This window comes from Pelobates fuscus, chromosome 5 (genome assembly GCF_036172605.1).
Source record: "Pelobates fuscus isolate aPelFus1 chromosome 5, aPelFus1.pri, whole genome shotgun sequence".
In the NCBI taxonomy this organism is placed as follows: domain Eukaryota; kingdom Metazoa; phylum Chordata; class Amphibia; order Anura; family Pelobatidae; genus Pelobates; species Pelobates fuscus.
The window spans coordinates 142853194-142870740 of record NC_086321.1 but is presented as its reverse complement, the minus strand read 5'-3'; the positions used below and the strand labels follow the sequence as shown (position 1 = coordinate 142870740).

Here is a 17547-nt window from a genome sequence, read left to right as displayed (position 1 = left end):
CCTTCTACTTGTATAATATATTGTGTGTGGTGAAGCTGGGTGTGGGCCGGAGGTGCAGACCATAAACTCTACTGCATTATAGAGATGGCACGCAATACTGGCAGTCAGGCAGATTTTTCGATCCCATTAGCCTATAATTAAACTCTGCTGCGTTGAATTTTGGCTGTCCCATCTTTTAAGGAGAGCAAAGATGCCCAGATGCTGTGCACCTAGCTTGTCTCCGTGCCAGGCTGTTAATCTCAACAACTCTTTTTTTTTTTTTTTTTTGTCAAGGCTATAATATGCTATCTCTCCAAAACATGGTACACCCAATCCATGTTACAGAGAAAAACGTACCATAGAGTTGCCATATTCTAACTTTGTCGTCGTAGGGTAGATCATATTTCAAAGGGTCACCCACTGGTCCTTGATAATAAGGCCTCATTATAGACTCCATATCAGAAATGTGAGTCAGTCCAATAGCATGACCAAATTCATGAACTGCCACGGCAAACAGATCCATACCATGAACATCTGTAAATAAACAGAAGATATAAATACTAAAACGTAGTGAAATGTTATTTTCAAACAAATGTTAACAACATTTTGTAGAGTATTTAAAGCTGTATATAGATTGTATTGAATATGGATGTGCATGGGCAAAAAATTTGGTTCGGTTCGGAAATTCGGGTAAGTAAAAAAATGTCTGCTTTGGAAATTCGGAACAATGGCATTTGATTCGGTTTGGCAATTCAGCAATTTGGAACTTTGGCAATTCAGAACTTCGGTAATTCAGACCCTAAACCCATACCCTAACCCTAACCACTTGTTTTGCCACTTTTCAGAAATCCAAAGCACTTCGGAACTTCAGCAATTTGGAACTTCGGCAATTCGGTTCGATTCGGCACTTCAGCAATTTGGAACTTCGACAATTCGGTTCAATTCGGCACTTCAGCAATTTGGAAATTCGGCAATTCGAACTTCGGACATTCATAAGCATCCAAATGTCCGAATTGCATGAAAATTCGTATGAATGTACATTCGGATCAAAACAAATTGCACATGTCAAGTATTGAATGTAAATCTGTAAGTCATTAAATGATCCATATGAATGCTTTACATACAAACTGGTCTCTAAATGTTCAACAGCCTTGCAAAGGGAACATAGCAGGTGATTCATTTGAATAAATCCATTAATAGGTGCCTTGAAAGTTACAATACTATCTGGACAAACCCACTAACGCAGATGCTCCTTCTACATTTTATTTGGCCCTTCCCTACTACTAACTGCAATAAATGGCCAACGATATAAAAATACTTTAATATAACAAGTCGTGAATAATAGTTAACAAAGACAACTAGTTTGGCTTCTCGTAAGTCTTGTGGTTAAAGTATGCCAATAAACAAGAAGCCCACATCCAGATCACTCTTTCGATTTAAGAAAACCATAGAAATATGCCACATGCCAAATGAAAGCCATCAAGCTTTTGTCTTTTCTTAAGTGTCTGCAGTCTGTTTTTGCTCAGTTTATAATAAACCACTAAATAAAACCTATATGAAGACCCGCTATCTACAATATCCTCTCTGTGTGACTACCTACAAATAGACAGATATTTCTATAAAAAATTCCACTCGAACATTGGCATGTCATCCGGAATGTTAAAGGTTGGAAAAATCAGATTGAATGGCCAACAATAAAAATATAAAATTTTACTTTAGATTATAATTGTTCTTTCATTTCTTTCCTTAGTAGCTGCGGCAATACAATTCAAATATATATTGGGACAACATTTTGCATTGTACAGAACAATTTAATAATATTTTCTCAGTTGGTTCCACACATTGAGCCAAGCTCAGGGTATTACAGCGGAGGGTCGGTATAATCTTAGTATACATTCTTAAAATGCATGCTAGAGCCTTTAATGACTCATACACTTACACAAGAGCTCTTTGGCAAGAAAGAAATCTACTCCTATTTGAGCTGACTTTGTTCTAAGCGACAGATTTCTTTTAACGTATCGTCTGAAAGGAAATTTTATTTTTTATTACAAGAAATGGCTCATAACTTAAAACTGTTCCAAAATTTGTACAAAGTGGTGTTATTAGAAATCACAATTGCTTTGAAATCCCTTAGACCATTACTTCATCTTATGAGTATTTTAGGGATAACATAACAGTGAAATAACATCCTAATCCCGATTTATAACGTATCACATTAGTGATATCTATCAAATAATGATAGAGAATAAAATAATAATCCCGGTTTTATGTTGGATCACTCTAGTGATAAAAAATAGAGGCAATTATTGTCTTGCTTGCAAGGAACCCACTTTTTATGTGATTTACTAAAACTAAATTCACTTCCCAGGAATTTTAATACAATGCTTACTTATCTAAATTTAACAAATCAGTTTTTGCGAGGTGTAAAAATAAAATGAAATGTAGCAATTCACGCCCCTTTATCCTATACCTGGGTACCTCCATATTAGCTCCCTGTTAGTCATTGTTCTTTTTACCTGACAGTCATCATAGAAACAAAACATTCAGAGAAGACGAGAAACTAAACAGTGTTTCTATTACTCCTCGTTTGCAATGTTTGGACCGGCTTTGCCCTTTCTGAACTGTAATATAATTTAATTTGCTAAATCTCTCTATATATTTAAAAGAAACAACATCTCAGGAAAAAAAGATTAAAATAAGTTATTGGTGATATTCATTCTTTTTAAGTGATGTAAATTCCAGAAAAGTGAAAGTTCCTCTTTATCATTTGCTGTAACTCAAATGTATCTAATGTATTTGATATAACATAGAAAGCAAACATGTGGCATGCTACATGTTGTGGGCCACATTTACCATAACTAAATGAAAGGCTGAGAATCAGTTGTAAACGGAATTTGCAAAAGACAAAGTAGCAAAGCTCTCTCCCTTAAAGAATGCAACAGGTCAAGGAGAGTCATACTTGTCAATAATATATATTGATATGAGTACGACCTATGCTGTCAAGCCTTGCTGACTCTTGACTTTATCTTTTAGGTAGAGTTTCTTACCCTGACGTACCTGATGATCGGAATGTCCAAGATTCTTCATCATCAAAATGGGTATCCCCAGAAGTGTGGTGCTCGCCTGGGAAGAAAGCATGAGCCACTGTGCCTCCAGGTCCATCGAAAGGGTAGCCATCATTGTGGTCAGCCTTTGAGAAGTCTATTTGAATATCTGCATTATTCCCAGCAACTTCATGGAAGTTCAGTGGGGTGATATCACTCCACACCTTGAGAGCATAATACATCAGTGCTCTGACTGTGTCATGTCCTAAAGTTGATTCTTTGGGGAATGTTCGAACTCTGTGAATAACAAATAGTATAACATTTTAAAAAGGTGACATAACGATGGTAGTGATCATGTTTTAGAGTAAAGTTTCAGCTTAATATAAAACATTAGACGCCAATACATGGAATACAAATGCGTTTTAAAGGGACACTCTAAGCACCAAAACAACTTTAGCTTAATGAAGTAGTTTTGGTGATCATGTCTCTGCAGTTTTACTACCCAATTCTCTGCCATCTAGTCACTTCATTTGTGCATCCCTAGCTATTCCTCCCCTGGCTGAGACTCACACAGCCTCCCTAAACACCTCCCACAAAGAGAGATTTAAGTTTAACTTCCCTTTTTGCACAGTGTCTACTTTAGAATTTTTTTTTATCTCCTACTTTGTTTATAGCCTGCTATGTGTGTGTGATTAAAGTTAGATTAACAGAGCAGGAGATAAAAACTTCTAAAGTAAATACTCTGTGCTGTCACATCTGGTTGAAAATTAATCACTTTTGTCATGCTGGATATGTGACATGTGACTCACAACCAGGGGAACAGAAACAAGAATTATATAACTCTTAAATGGCAGCGGATTGAGAAATGAGACTGCAGGGGCATACGCTACGCATGAAAACTGCTTCATTCAGCTAGAGTTGTTCTGATGCTTAGAGTATCCCTATAATTACTAAACTAAATCTGAAAATAGTATCTCAAAATTTAGGATAAAAACAGTAATTAAAAGAGTATAGTTAGAGATTTTTTTTTGTTTTCTAGTTTTTGTAATTTGATCTTCTGTTTGACACAATCCACTGCTCAGAACACAAACCCCACTTACATCACAATAAAAGGAAGGTATGCTATAAATTAGGTAAAGCTATGAACTTCAATATAGATGTATTAAATTATTTTGCTTGTTATACTTAGTTTGAACATACAGAATATTTCCAAACCATTCTGCAGTCTATGAATATGAATTCATCTAATGCTCTCTGTTTAGTGCTGGCATGTAAGGCTAAATGCAAGGCCTGCGTCTCAAGAGGGCAGTCTTGTTACATGAATGCTTTTGTGATGCAGGCTTTTTACATTGTCTACTTTCTAAATCACAGAAAAAGCCAGAGATAAGAGTTCAAAATTCTAGTAGCGTCATATTTTACAACCATACAAGCTGTCAATTTGAGCAAACGCAAAACATCTCTGTGATTTTTCTTAAATTAACCTTCTGCGATAGTGCTAGTATTTATGTAAGTACTTAAAGGGAACCATCACTTTTCTGGAATTTAGACCATAGAATAAGACATCGAAAACCATCTAGCACTCATGTTAACATTTATGTCATGAGATGCTCAGTTTTCTTTTAAATGTAGTAAATATTTGGGACATTACATCATAATACAGTTCTGAAAAGGCAAAGCCAATGCAATCGTTGCAAATTGGAGGAGAAATAGAAAAAAAGATTAATTGTTTAATGTCTCCTCTTCTCTGTCTGCTTTCTCTATGCAGACTACCATGTGCAAAGAACAGAGCTTAGAACAATGACAGAAAGGAAGCCATTATGGAGGTGCCCAGTTTTTAGACAAAAATATGGATTTCTACTTTTTTTTTTTTTTTTTTTTTTTAACTTTGGCCGGGAACCTCACAGTCAGCAGACACATCCTGGGAGGGAGGGTCTGCTGCTGATTGGCTGGAATGTGTCTGCTGACTGTGAGGTTCCGGGCCAAAGTTCACTCAATGATGACGTATAGGAGGCGGACCGGAAATTGCGTATGTTTGTTTCGCCGCGAACACGCTATTGTTCGCCGGCGAAATGTTCGCGAACGGTTCGGCGGACAGTTCGCGACATCACTAATTATATACTTAGTTACATTTGGATTTACAAGCATTTGTCTTCCTTTCAGGGAGACCACCGTGGGGTACATGCATGGCTTTTCCGTTACCTCTCTTTGCTGTGTAGGCTTTGTCTAGACCTCTATTCTCTACTATACCATCCTTCTATCCCTTCAGTTGTCCCTTGAGTAATGGGGCACCTGGCTATCTGGGGGGGTGCTTTTGTCTCCATTTATCCCAGCTTTCCCATGTAGCCAATGTCGTATTGTTGGGGGGGGCATATGTTATGGAAGTGTTTTTCATAAATTCAATGTTTATCTACCTCTGCTAGAACTGTTTCTATGGAGAGGGTATTGCAGGATTTCCATGCCCTTGCGATTACGCGTTGGGCCGTGAGCATGAGATGGTATGCCAGTTTCTTCATGTGTTGTGGGGTCATTGAAGGTAATACTAGTAGTAGGTATGTGCTTGGGTCATAAGGTGGTTCAGAGATCATGAGTTCCTTGAGCACTCCCTGTATTGCCTTCCAAAATGGCTGTATCAGTGGGCACTGCCACCAGACATGTAAAGTAGTTCCGAACGGATTAGTGCATCTCCAGCATTCTGGTGAGCTGGAGGGATAGAGCCTGTTCAGTTTTTCTGGGACCAAATACCACCTATATACTATCTTCATATGTTGTTCTATGAGTGGCGCAGACTTAACCAGTTTTCTAGGGGAGCTCACTAATTCTTCCCATTGTTGTTTGGTAAGGTTCGTGCCCAGCTCTCTTTCCCATTGTACCGCTGGTGTAGTTGTTGGTAGTGGACTGTAGTCTAGGAGCAGTTTATAGCAAGTAGACAAAGGTCTGCAAGCCCTAGGGAGTCTACGGTTTATGCATAAATTTTCCCATAGAGTGTATGCAGGTGGGTTTGGGCTGTTCTGCATGAGGCTTTGGAGCTATGTGCATGGAGGTATGATGATAGTTGTCTGTATGAGAAGTGTGAAGTTGGCGGTATGTCATAAGTTTTTTGCAACCTGTTGAAGTCCATGAGCTTACATCCCGTGTGCACTTGGGTTAGAGTCGTGATGCCTCTCTCTTGCCATGGCGTTGCATGAAATGTGGGGATACAGTATGTGAGGGCTCTTAGCGGTGTGGCCTGTGAGATGTGGGAGCTAGAGCTGAGCTTGTGTCTGTGCAAGTCCCAGATTTTCAGGAGTAGCGCGATCTGTGCTGGGGTATCGGACAGTGGTGGTCTAAGTTTTTTGGGAAGCCATAGTATATGTGGGATCTCGTATGGTTCCATCAAGTGTTTTTCCAGCGTCACCCATTGAGGAGGGGGTAGGTCTATGAGGTGCGGCATCGCCGATGCTAGTATGGAAGCATGGTGGTAAACCTGTACGTCTGGTACCGCCAGTCCACCTGCTATCAGTGGTGCCATCAGCAGTTTCCGCGCTACTCTTGGGCTCTTACCAGCCAATTTGAATGTGCCAATATCCTTCTGAAGTAAAGTATGTTTGAGGGACATTCATTAGCAGTGTCCTAAATATGTATTGTAATCTAGGGAGTATGGACATTTTTATTGCAATTATCCGGTCTGTCCAGGTGAGGAATAGGGGACCCCAAGTTTTGAGGATCTCTTTACATTCATTCCACTCCCTGATGTAATTCCCTGGTATTAGGTCTGTATGCTGTCTGGTAATGTGGAGCCCCAGGTATGTGATGTAGTCTTTCCTCCATTCAAAATTGTATTTGGTGCGTAATGACCGAATTATATGTGCGGGGAGATTTATTTCTAGGGCTTGCGTTTTTGCCGCGGTCAGAGAATAGTACGATAGGTGGCCGTACGTCTGTATTGCCTGCATGATGTGTGGTAGGGAGTCTAGTGGTCGCGTTATGTAGAGTAATATGTCGTCTGCGAAGGCGCTGGTTTTGTATTCGGTATTCTTTATTGTAATACCCTCTATTAGGGGGTGGGCCCGAATAGTGCAAAGAAGGGGTTCCAATGCTAGTACATATAGGAGGGGCGAGAGCGGGCAGCCCTGCCGCGTCCCGTTGGAGATGTTAAATGGATCCAATTTGAACCCTGATTGAAGGACTTTTGCTGCTGGGGCTGAGTATAGTGCAAAGATTTGGCTTATGACTAGGGGAGGGAATCCGTATGCTTTCAGCGTTCGGTCTAAAAAAGACCAGCTGAGGCGGTCGAACGCCTTTTCCGCGTCTAGTGCTAATAGCATTCCTCCCTCCTTAGTTTTCCATAAGCGCTCTAGTAGTAGTGTTAGTTTACGCGTATTGTCAAGCCCCTGTCTGCCAGTCACGAATCCTGTCTGATCGTCTTCTATAAGGTCGGGCAGAATATCTCTAAGTCTGTATGCTAAAATCTTTGCGTATATCTTAGCGTCGGTATTCAATGGCGATATGGGTCTGTAGTTTTGCCATTTGTCTGGGGACTTTCCCGGTTTCGGGAGGGTGACAATAGTGGCCAGGAGCATCTCTGGTGGTAGTTTCCCAGTGGATATGGCTGTTTGGTACACTCGAAGGAGGTGTGGAGTGAGTTTGTTAGCGTACAGTTTATAGTAGTCATTGGTGAGACCATCTGCCCCTGGTGATTTTCCCTTTGGTAAACTTGCTATCACCTTCAGGACTTCCTGTAGGCTTATTGGTGTGGTTAGTGCTGTTTTTGGTCCAGGTATAATTGAGGGGGGTTGGTCTGCCTTAGGAAGTTATCTATTTCTGTGTGACTCGCTGTGTATGTGGCACCTGACAATTGTAGGTTGTATAGTTTGGAGTAGAATTTAGCGAATTCCTTGCTGATGTCTGCTGGTGTCTGGTGCAGTGTACCATTGTCCCCTATAATGCGTGCTATTTTTGTATTGGCATATCTAGCATCTGGCATATCTCGAAGTCTATTAGCTAGACATTTATTGGATTTGCCGCTATTGTGATAGAAGTTGGCTTTAAGTGTGTAGAGCAAGGTTTTATTTTTTCCTGCGTTTAGTTCAGTTAATCTTCTGTGTAATGTTTGTAATTGTGTTGCCAGTATTGGTTTAGGTTGTTGTTTGTTTTGTTTGGAGATTATGGCTAGTTGTTAGTGGCATTCTAGGAGGTTGCTTTGGTGGTGTCTTTTCAGGAAGGAGGCCCTTCTAATGAACAGTCCCCTCATAACCGCCTTGTGTGCTGCCCAAACCGTGGAGTCTGATACTTCGACCTCCTTTATTGGTAGCGAAGTTGGTCTGGAGTGCCTCTCTAATTTCTTGTGCAAATTCCGTATTCTGTAGCAATGAGTCATTCAGTCGCCACGTTCCCCTTCCTTTAAATTGGTATGCGTCAAGTAGGTCTAGGTATATCAGTCCGTGGTCTGACCACGTTATGTCCCCTATGGTACACCCTGTCAGTTGTGCTAAAAGTGGTCTATCTAGGAAGAACGTGTCTATGCATGTGTATGTGTTGTAGAACCTTGAGTGGAAGGAATAATTCCTATCATTTGGGTGGAGTGTCCTCCAAGCATCATATAGATCGTATTGGTCTATCAGCTTGGTGAAGCGTTTGCTGGTGGATACCATCTGTTTCTTGCTATTGCCCATGAGGGTGGCTGCCGTGTGCATAGTGGGTGATTGTATGCAGTTGAAGTCCCCGCATAGGATTACACTGCCCATTTTGATTTTATCTAGTTTGCGGAGCAACATTTGCAGGTATTGCCATTAATTCTCGTTAGGGAGGTACGTGGCCACAATTGTGAGAGTGGTGTTATTAAACTGACCCACCAGTATGATATATCTACCTTTCAAATCTATATAGTGTTGTTGTACCGTGACTGCGACCTCTTTGTGGATGAGGATTGACACCCCTTTGGATTTCGTGGCGGCTAGGGAGTGGAATTGAGTGGGATATGTTTTCATATAGATAGCTGGGGTGCGGTCATTTCTAAAGTGAGTTTCCTGGATACACGCTATGTCAACTCCGTGTTTAGAGAGGTCTTTAAGTAGTAGTCTACGTTTGCCCGGGGTGTTTAATCCTTTCACATTATAGGAGACTTATTTCATGGTTTTGTGTCATATTGTCTCTATACCGTACGTGACTCCGTCTCTCTGAGCTATCTATCATGTTAGCCATTGGGGTGAGGTGGTTGTAAAATGTAGGTTGGCTTGTGTTGATGCTTAGGGGGTATCGAGGGGGGTGTGACAACAAGGGGTAGTGGAACCTTGGGGAATTATAACAGACAGTTGGGCAGTATGCCCACAATACTTTCTCCGTATGGAGCTGAGATGTGGCGGGGGAGTCCCGTCCACATACTGCGTGGGGTTGGGGTATGAGCCCGGCTACATTTTGGAGACTCATTAGTGGCCATAACGGTGGGAAATAGCAATGGAATTCCTTATGAGTGATTGCCCTTGTAGGGCTTAATTCTGCTATGATGCAGCTTTGTGACCCTTAATGGTCTGGGTTTGTGCTTCCGCTGCTCTGGCAACAAGCTATCTGGCCCTTAACTTTAACCGTAGAATACTGTTAACATAGTAAATTCTTTAAAAAAATCCCTGTGGGAACATAAATCATAACTGTGGTGAACATAGAACCTGTTTTCTGGGTTTCATAAGTCTCTGGTACGCTGCATAGCGAGTGACAGTGACTTGCCTCCTTCGGAGGTAGGTTGCCCTTTAATGTTCAAGTGGTGGACCAGTCTCTTACGACCCTGGCGGCTGTGGTAGGGTGTTGTTTCAGCTCACCCGAGATTTGGAGGCCCCAGTCCTTAAGTTGGTTGGTAGGCTATGTTCTGCTCTCGCAGGGTGGTGGTGATCTGAGCCAAGCTTTTCCTATATTGCAAAGTTTCTGCTTATAGGTCGGCAAAGATTTTAATGTGCCCATATGGATCCGGCATGTCTGCCTTCACAATCTTTTCCTTCACGTGGAAAAAATGGATGCGTGCTATTACATCTCTCTCTGCTGTTGGCGGGAGGTGCTGTGGTCGTCTAAGGCAGTGCACCCTATCCACTACCAATTGGTCTGGGTGTATCTCCGGAGCGAGCACCTGGAACATGTCGTGGAGGTAGTCATGTGGGCCAGTAGGTAGCACCGTTTCAGGTATGCCCCTTATCCGGATATTATTTCTCCGGGACTGGTCCTCCAGGTCTGCCACTTTAATTTTAGCGTTTGTAGGCTTGCTGCATATTCTTGCACTTTGTCGGCTAGGCAGTTGTGTGCATCTGCACATTCATCTAGTTTCTGCTCCACTTGAGCCATGCGCTGTCCTATTTCAGCTATGTCCTCAACTCTGCTGCCAGGCCTTGCAGTTGTTTCTTCATGGTTGCCTGGAAGGTATCTGCTAATTCTGAGAGCATCAGTCTCATTGAGGTTGCAGTAAGAGGCTGTTCCTCCGCAAGGGAGCCTATGGATGCTGCTGGTGAGAGGGATCCCTCGGGGGAGCGGTTCCCACCGCCATCTTGGATGGGGCTACCAGCTTCCCGCGGTTTCTTACCGGCGGATCTTGCTAGGAAGAAGGACTCCCTTTCTGTTTTGGCGGTCCTTTGCTTCTGTCTGTGGGTCATTGTGATTCCTGGGGTGTCTCAATTGTTGCGTTTTAGTCCGTTTATTTTTGCTTTATTCCCAAAACCGTCAGGAGCTTTACATGTGCGCGTCCATGCCGATCGAGCTGCAGGCCACGCCCCCGGATTTCTACTTTTAATTTTACCTTTACACCTTACACCTTACATATTTGTTAAACATAGGGATAAGTGAAAATAATTGGAAAAAGCTTAGAAAATGACAGATCTACTTTAACCCCTTAAGGACCAAACTTCTGGAATAAAAGGGAATCATGACATGTCACACATGTCATGTGTCCTTAAGGGGTTAAAGAAGTTTACCATGAATTCATATTAATCTTCAAATTTGTAGGTCTTTTAAAAGATTTTAAACACTGGAAGTGTAACACCAATCAACTTAACGCCAGAGGAATTGACTAGTAAGTGAATGTATTTTAAATTATGATTGTGTCAACACCTTTTTTATTTTTTTTTATTTTGCTGTAAGTGGTAGTAGTGTAATTGCTCTAGAATAGTGATAGTTAACAATTGCCAAGTATATTAATTTACCATGATGCTCAGGCGCAGCTCATAGACAATCTGCAGGGCCAAATGTTGGTCTTTGCTTTTGGAAAATGCAGGTCTGAAGGTTATTAGATGGGCAGACGTCTGATTCATGCAGTCACATAGTAATGCGCATTTTAAAATCACGATGACCGTATTACCTCATGAACTCTTTTGTCCAAACTACAGACCACTCATGATAAAGCGGCACATTCCTAACATAATACATGTATTTATGCTATTTATTAATATTATACAGATAAAAAAATGATACTATATTAGTGATTCATTTTTACACATTGTATTCCTGTGGTATTAGGACAGATCTCTAGCACTTGTCCTTGTTCTGGCCACCTTTGACGGCAGCATTCTAATGCCACATGTTTTACTATTGCCACAGTTACTAAATGTTATCTTGGAGGTTTCAGCTGGAGGTTAAGATACCGAACCTAGGATTCTAAACTTTTACTCAAACTGCTATCAGAGCTGCTCTAATTGTAATAAACGGGATCAGCAACTTGTTTACTTGCAAAATCACTGGTGTCTACTAGTGGATCTTTGAACACTATGGTAATAACACAGTGGTAATGGTATCACATGCTCCCGTGGGCGATCCTGAACACTCCCGTGGGCGATCACCTTAACCCACACCTTAAACACAACAAAAACAAGACAAATTGGGGGTGGAGTTACAATTCTAAATAATATATTACATAAATACCAGTAATGATAATACACATATTTGTTGTACACTGAAATGAAGTTGTTTTATGAAGTAAGTGTTATACACTAGGATTGATGTTTTTCTGGAAAAATGAAACAGAAGAAAACCCAGTAGTGCAGATCAATTGCGGCAATACAGATAAACAAAAGATAATAGGAAACACTCACAGAGGTGGAGCCAAAAAGATGCACTTGGCTCTGGTGTTTGAAAGGTTAATGCCATCGCTGTGCTGCATATAATTGTCACTTTAGTGGGAACTTTACATTCATTGAGCAAGCCATCATTGTTAGAAATGGTTTATGCAGCTGAAAATCTTTTTAAGTTACCATGTGGTAGGGCTTTTGCATTAACCTGCTCCCCACCCACACCAACATATATTTATGTCTTAGTCTGTTTGTGTATTGTGCACTGTGCTGGATACTTGGTGCACAAAACAATGTGTATTCTGCACTATGCTGGGCTGAACACTATTAGACATGATAATAAGTAATACCTACCTCCAGGACAGATTCCGTTTGTTCCACTTTGTCATTGTTTGTGTATTTCTCTTTTTCCTGGTGACTGGTGAATGGGACAAGTCGGGAAGAGAACAGCGAGGCGTTTTCATTAGTTCTAAGGTGGCCTCATCTGTATTGCAGAAAATAAAACTTTTTTATTTTAGTATACTGACAGTTAACCATTTGTCAACCAAATAAGACAATGAAATCAAATGCTTGATGGGGACATAAATAGACACAAATAAGCGGGCATTCTTTTCAAAACTAGTGATAAAAAAGGCATAATTATGGGTCCTGCGGAACTGATAAATTGATATACTAGGTTTAATTCTGGATGTACTTAATATGATATCTGTGGGTAGTTACGACACTTCAAAAAAGTCTTGATTCTGTAGTCTCATAGCTCTTAAATTATGGTAATCACCACTGCTTATTAATAATATTTATGAAAAAGGCAATAATTCTTGTTGTACTCTAGTCACTAGACCCTGACTGGGATCTTAATATGATGCATATTATCAGTGTATAATCAAGATAATTATTATAGATTGGAACAAGGTTCGCTACTGTTAAATCCAGGCTTAATAGATTACCCAACAAAGAAGAGACATGGATTCATCCATCATACTTCAAAACTGTAGCTTGTCTCCTAAACTGACATCACAAATGAAAAGTCGGCACAAATAATTCCCTGGTATCCTATTGCTTCAATTCCTTTTTTAACCCCTTAAGGACCAAACTTCTGGAATAAAATGGAATCATGACTTGCTTAGTGCATGAGGGTAGGTTTGCTTCATTTCCATGGGTTAAAAAATGCAGTAAAAATTCAGACAGCTGCATTATGCTTCAGACAACATTAAAATAATTTATTGTAAAATTCTAATTAATAATTAAGAGAATTTACTGTCTGAAGGGAATTAAGTTGAGAGGGAAATTTGAAGAACAGATGCTGCTTAATCCCTTTGCTCCTTAAGGCCCTTGACAGACAATATGTTTCTAGGGCCTTTCAGTAGTCAAGTGAATTTAATTTTAGTTGCTCAAAGCTTGTATCTTGAAAGTTCTTACAGACCAGTACAGGTTTTAAGTTTACAACTCTACTCCCATATTCCTAAATTACTGAGGTTAACGTATCACTTCATGAAAACCCTGTAACGCATTAACTTTTGGAAATAAAAATAAAACTATAATTCCATTATTTAATATCAACCAATAATAACTGGGTCCATACCTAAAATATATCCTCTTGAAAATACAGTATCTCTTTGTGACCCAAAACGCCCCATTCCTAGTTACGCTTTCCTACCCTTGTGTCCATCCTATTATAAGATTAAAATGTTTGGTGTTCAGGGTTGTAGCACAGAACTCCACAGTGATGAGACATAGCAATAACACCCAGTCATATGTAACCTAACTATATTAGAGGTACATGAAAATGAGCTTGTGTGGACAACAAAAGTATGGCATTGACATAGCAGTTTAGTTAATTAGGAAGTTCATTAAGGAACCTGTGTTGCCCTAAGTTGGAGTTATAGATCTACTCCTGCCCCAAATATCCTTTGAATATATCTGTCATAATGCTCTACAGGTCTATAGCTGACACAGCATTATGGAAGTTGTCCATCAACACTGGAGCTGGAGGTTCAGCTTGGTCACCCTAATCTATGTACCATTAGTATGATAGTCATAGTATGTCATATTGAAAACCCATCTCTGTGAGGTTATTCAATTATGTCTTCTTATGGAATGTTAGTATGGCAATAAAGACTAGACACCATTTTTGTCAAATTAACTATGTGATAGCAACCAGCAAAATATTTTTTACACGAAGAACACCATTTTAAAAGGATAACTATCTCTGCCCATTCATCCCACCATCCCTCCCTCGATTTATCTACAATGACTAGAGAAGTCATAATAAGTTGCATTTTCAGTTGAATTTGGGGAAACCACTTGAAGCATTCGTTGTGTTGAGTTATTTTAATTGATTTTGTTTGATTTGTTAATTGCAAACAGCTGAAAGTCTGTACATTTTGATAATAAACCTGATTTGCAATGGGGGTTGAATCATTTTGATTACAACTGTATAAAACATCCTAAACTTTATGGAAGTTCTTTACTGCCAAGTGCTTCGCCAACATCCCTTGTCCTTGTTCTAAAAGCAAAGACAAATTGCAGAGGGTGCTGGGTAACATGTGCAAAGTCCTATTTTACACATGATAATTATTGAATTTTTAAAGTGTCTGTTAATCTAAATATTGTGCTATATATACTGCATGCCTTGTATAAGCCCCTCGTATCATAAATAGATGAGAACAGCTCTTGTGATATAATTGGCAGGACAAATGGCCAAGGTTAGACACATAAACAAATTGTGGGACTCAGAGACATTGTTGCACAGGCCCTGTAACTACCTTATTTTTGCCACTGTTGTAAGAAGGACTTGAAATAACACACATATTTTACAAAGTAATAAGGGATGACATATTCAATGTTTTTTTTTTAAAGCAGCAGGTTAGTTTATGCCCTACAGGGTTATTCTGAAGGCTGGTAAGATAAGATTTATAGTTCCACTAAGGGATTCCATTCCAATAAAACATTGGTCTCAGAATATAACAGTATAATGTAATCTGTCACCCAAATGAAATAAAACGGTGTACTACATTACAAAGGCCTGTGTTCATCAAATTATATTGTAATAATTCTATTGATTTATTCTTATTTAGAGACTGATGAATTAGAAGAGAACATACTGAAAATATGTACCACAGATCCTGAATAACCCAGTTTAATTACTGAAGCTCTTAATTCACACACTCTCTTTGATGTTTGGTTTGAACTCACCTAAAATCCCAGTAGCTTTCAGTCCACCAAACTCTTGCATTGCTTTGATAGCTTTAGAAAGCTCTTCCTGTGTCTGCAGTTGTCCCGTAACAGGATCGTGTGGGGGGAGATAGCCAAATCTAGTCAACCAATCCTGTTAAAAAGGAGATAAACAATCAGCAATTAATAACTATTCATTATTAACATGTAAAGGAAATAGCAATGACTTTAAATTGACTTAATATAGGACATCTATATATACACATTTTAATATTTTTAATACAAGTTGGAACAATATAAATACAATTTCAGGGTTATTCACTAAAGTCAGATGTGTTGAAAATTCAAAGTGTATTTAATATTTAAGACCAAAGTAGCTGAAACGGAAGCATAATTGGTTTAGCCGTAAAAATTCAAATTCACTAAAAGTTCTCACTTTAATTAAAAGGACACTATAGTCACCAGAACAACTACAGCTTAATGTAGTTGTTCTGGTTTCTATTGCCTGTCCCTGCAGGCATTTTAATGTAAACACTGCCTTTTCAGAGAAAATTATGTATTTACATTACTGCATTGTAACACCTCTAGTGGAAGTCACTCAGACAGACACTAGATGTGCTTCCTGGATCAGTGCTGCACAATGTGCACAATGTGCAGCACTGACGTTTAGCATCTTCAAGCTCTGTATGGAGGCACTGAACGTTCACATGTGTATTTTGGACACTTTGGTGTTACTTTAACTACTCTCTCTGTGTTAAGATGAAGCTCTCTTGCTTATGCTGCTTTTCAATAAGTATTCAATTCAATAACATAGTCCACAAAGAAGCTCAAGAATAACATTGTAAGTTCAGATATCATCAGATTTTTAATTATGGTGTTGTGTAGAGAGTGGGCCATCTCTCCGGTGGGTTTAAGATAATTTTTACCTTCCATAAAGTAGGTGTGTAAACATGATTTGCCTGGTCCAGATGTTCTCGAATCTGATAATAATCAGTTTGTTCCCTGATGTGGATGCAGCATGGCATAATCTTTAGAAATAATGGCTCTAGGTTACTTGTTGGCTTAAAGGGATACTCTAATGTTAAATTTAAATATATAAATTTTTAACATTAAAATATCTCTTATTTACTTTAGATTACTGTAGTTTATTATAATAAAAAAGTTTAAAAGGCCATAAAACTTACCTGTAATCTTCCACTGAGACACACACCTTGCTGCAGCCAGACCTGCTATGATTAAGTCATCAGTTGTGATGACTTTTGTCTAATCCAAATGTTTCTTACAGAGAAACATGGTATACATAACATGCATGTGCAAGAGTGACAAAGCTCCACAAACCCCGTACTTCTTATACTGAAGCTTTGATTGGAAGGTCTTATAGAAGTAGTGCTGTCTGTCTGACAGCTACCAAAGATTTGTTTTAGGCTAAAAATAAACCTGGTAATTTCTCATAAATGTCGATGTTTCACATTGCCATTTTTTCAGACAATGACTACCTTCTTTTTATGTACCTAACCAGTCCCTAGCGCCTGCTGATTGCCACTTTTAGTACCTTGTACAGTTTTATCAGAACATTATAATTGAATGAATCTTTCTCTATCATCCCAGCTATACAAAATATAGGGTCAAGTCTGTATTATTCATCATGGATTTAATGGACGGTTACTCCCTTTCTGTTTGACTCCAATGCATGATCAACTAATCCCTCTTTATTTTTGCTGTTGCAGCTCTATAAGGAGTGATAAGGACAGTAACTGGGTAAACTGACAAGTACGCGATAAGAGTTTCTACATAAAATTAGAAAGGAATTCTAATCTTTCACTGAGAATTCAAGTTGCCCTAGTATTTATACAAAGCTGTGATTGCACACATTGGGACTTTTAAAGTAGGATATTCCTTCAGGGAATGGAATGTGGATGTCAATTTATACATCGTGACCATAAGTATGCAATATTTAATAGATATAATAACTTTCTTGAAAGAATATGAATTGTTCATTAAGTACAGAAATAGTAAAATAAACAACTCCCCACACTTGAAACTCTGCAATAACTAATTAAGTTATTATTCTCAGATGTATACTAGAAAACCATTTCCATATTGTTTTGCAGCTGTATATTGTACATATATATTAATGGATGTTATAAATGTATCTTTTGAGCAGTGTGAGATAAGCAGCTTTGGGAGCCTCGAAAGTTTTCTTTTGAAGCAGGTTGTAAACCCAACAAGAATGGCAAGGTTTTTTTAAGACAGAAAATTAGCTCCTAATACCAACTTCACAAGCTGGGATTGTATTGGAACATGTTTTGGAAGGACATTCTCGGGGACACTGA

The 17547-nt window shown here is 39.2% G+C and overlaps 1 protein-coding gene across 4 annotated transcripts in view; it reads right to left on the bottom strand.

The window, feature by feature from the left end:
• The window catches only part of MMP17 (matrix metallopeptidase 17), a 163388-nt gene that overhangs the window by 26774 nt on the left and 119067 nt on the right, over positions 1–17547 (bottom strand). For all 4 annotated transcript variants that reach the window (XM_063454384.1, XM_063454386.1, XM_063454385.1 and 1 more), the window contains exons 2-5: positions 15236–15368; positions 12395–12524; positions 3037–3320; positions 337–513 (exon numbers count right to left, since the gene is read on the bottom strand). In XM_063454384.1, the coding sequence (XP_063310454.1) occupies positions 337–513; positions 3037–3320; positions 12395–12524; positions 15236–15368 (724 nt within the window). The remainder of the gene's footprint in view (positions 1–336; positions 514–3036; positions 3321–12394; positions 12525–15235; positions 15369–17547) is intronic.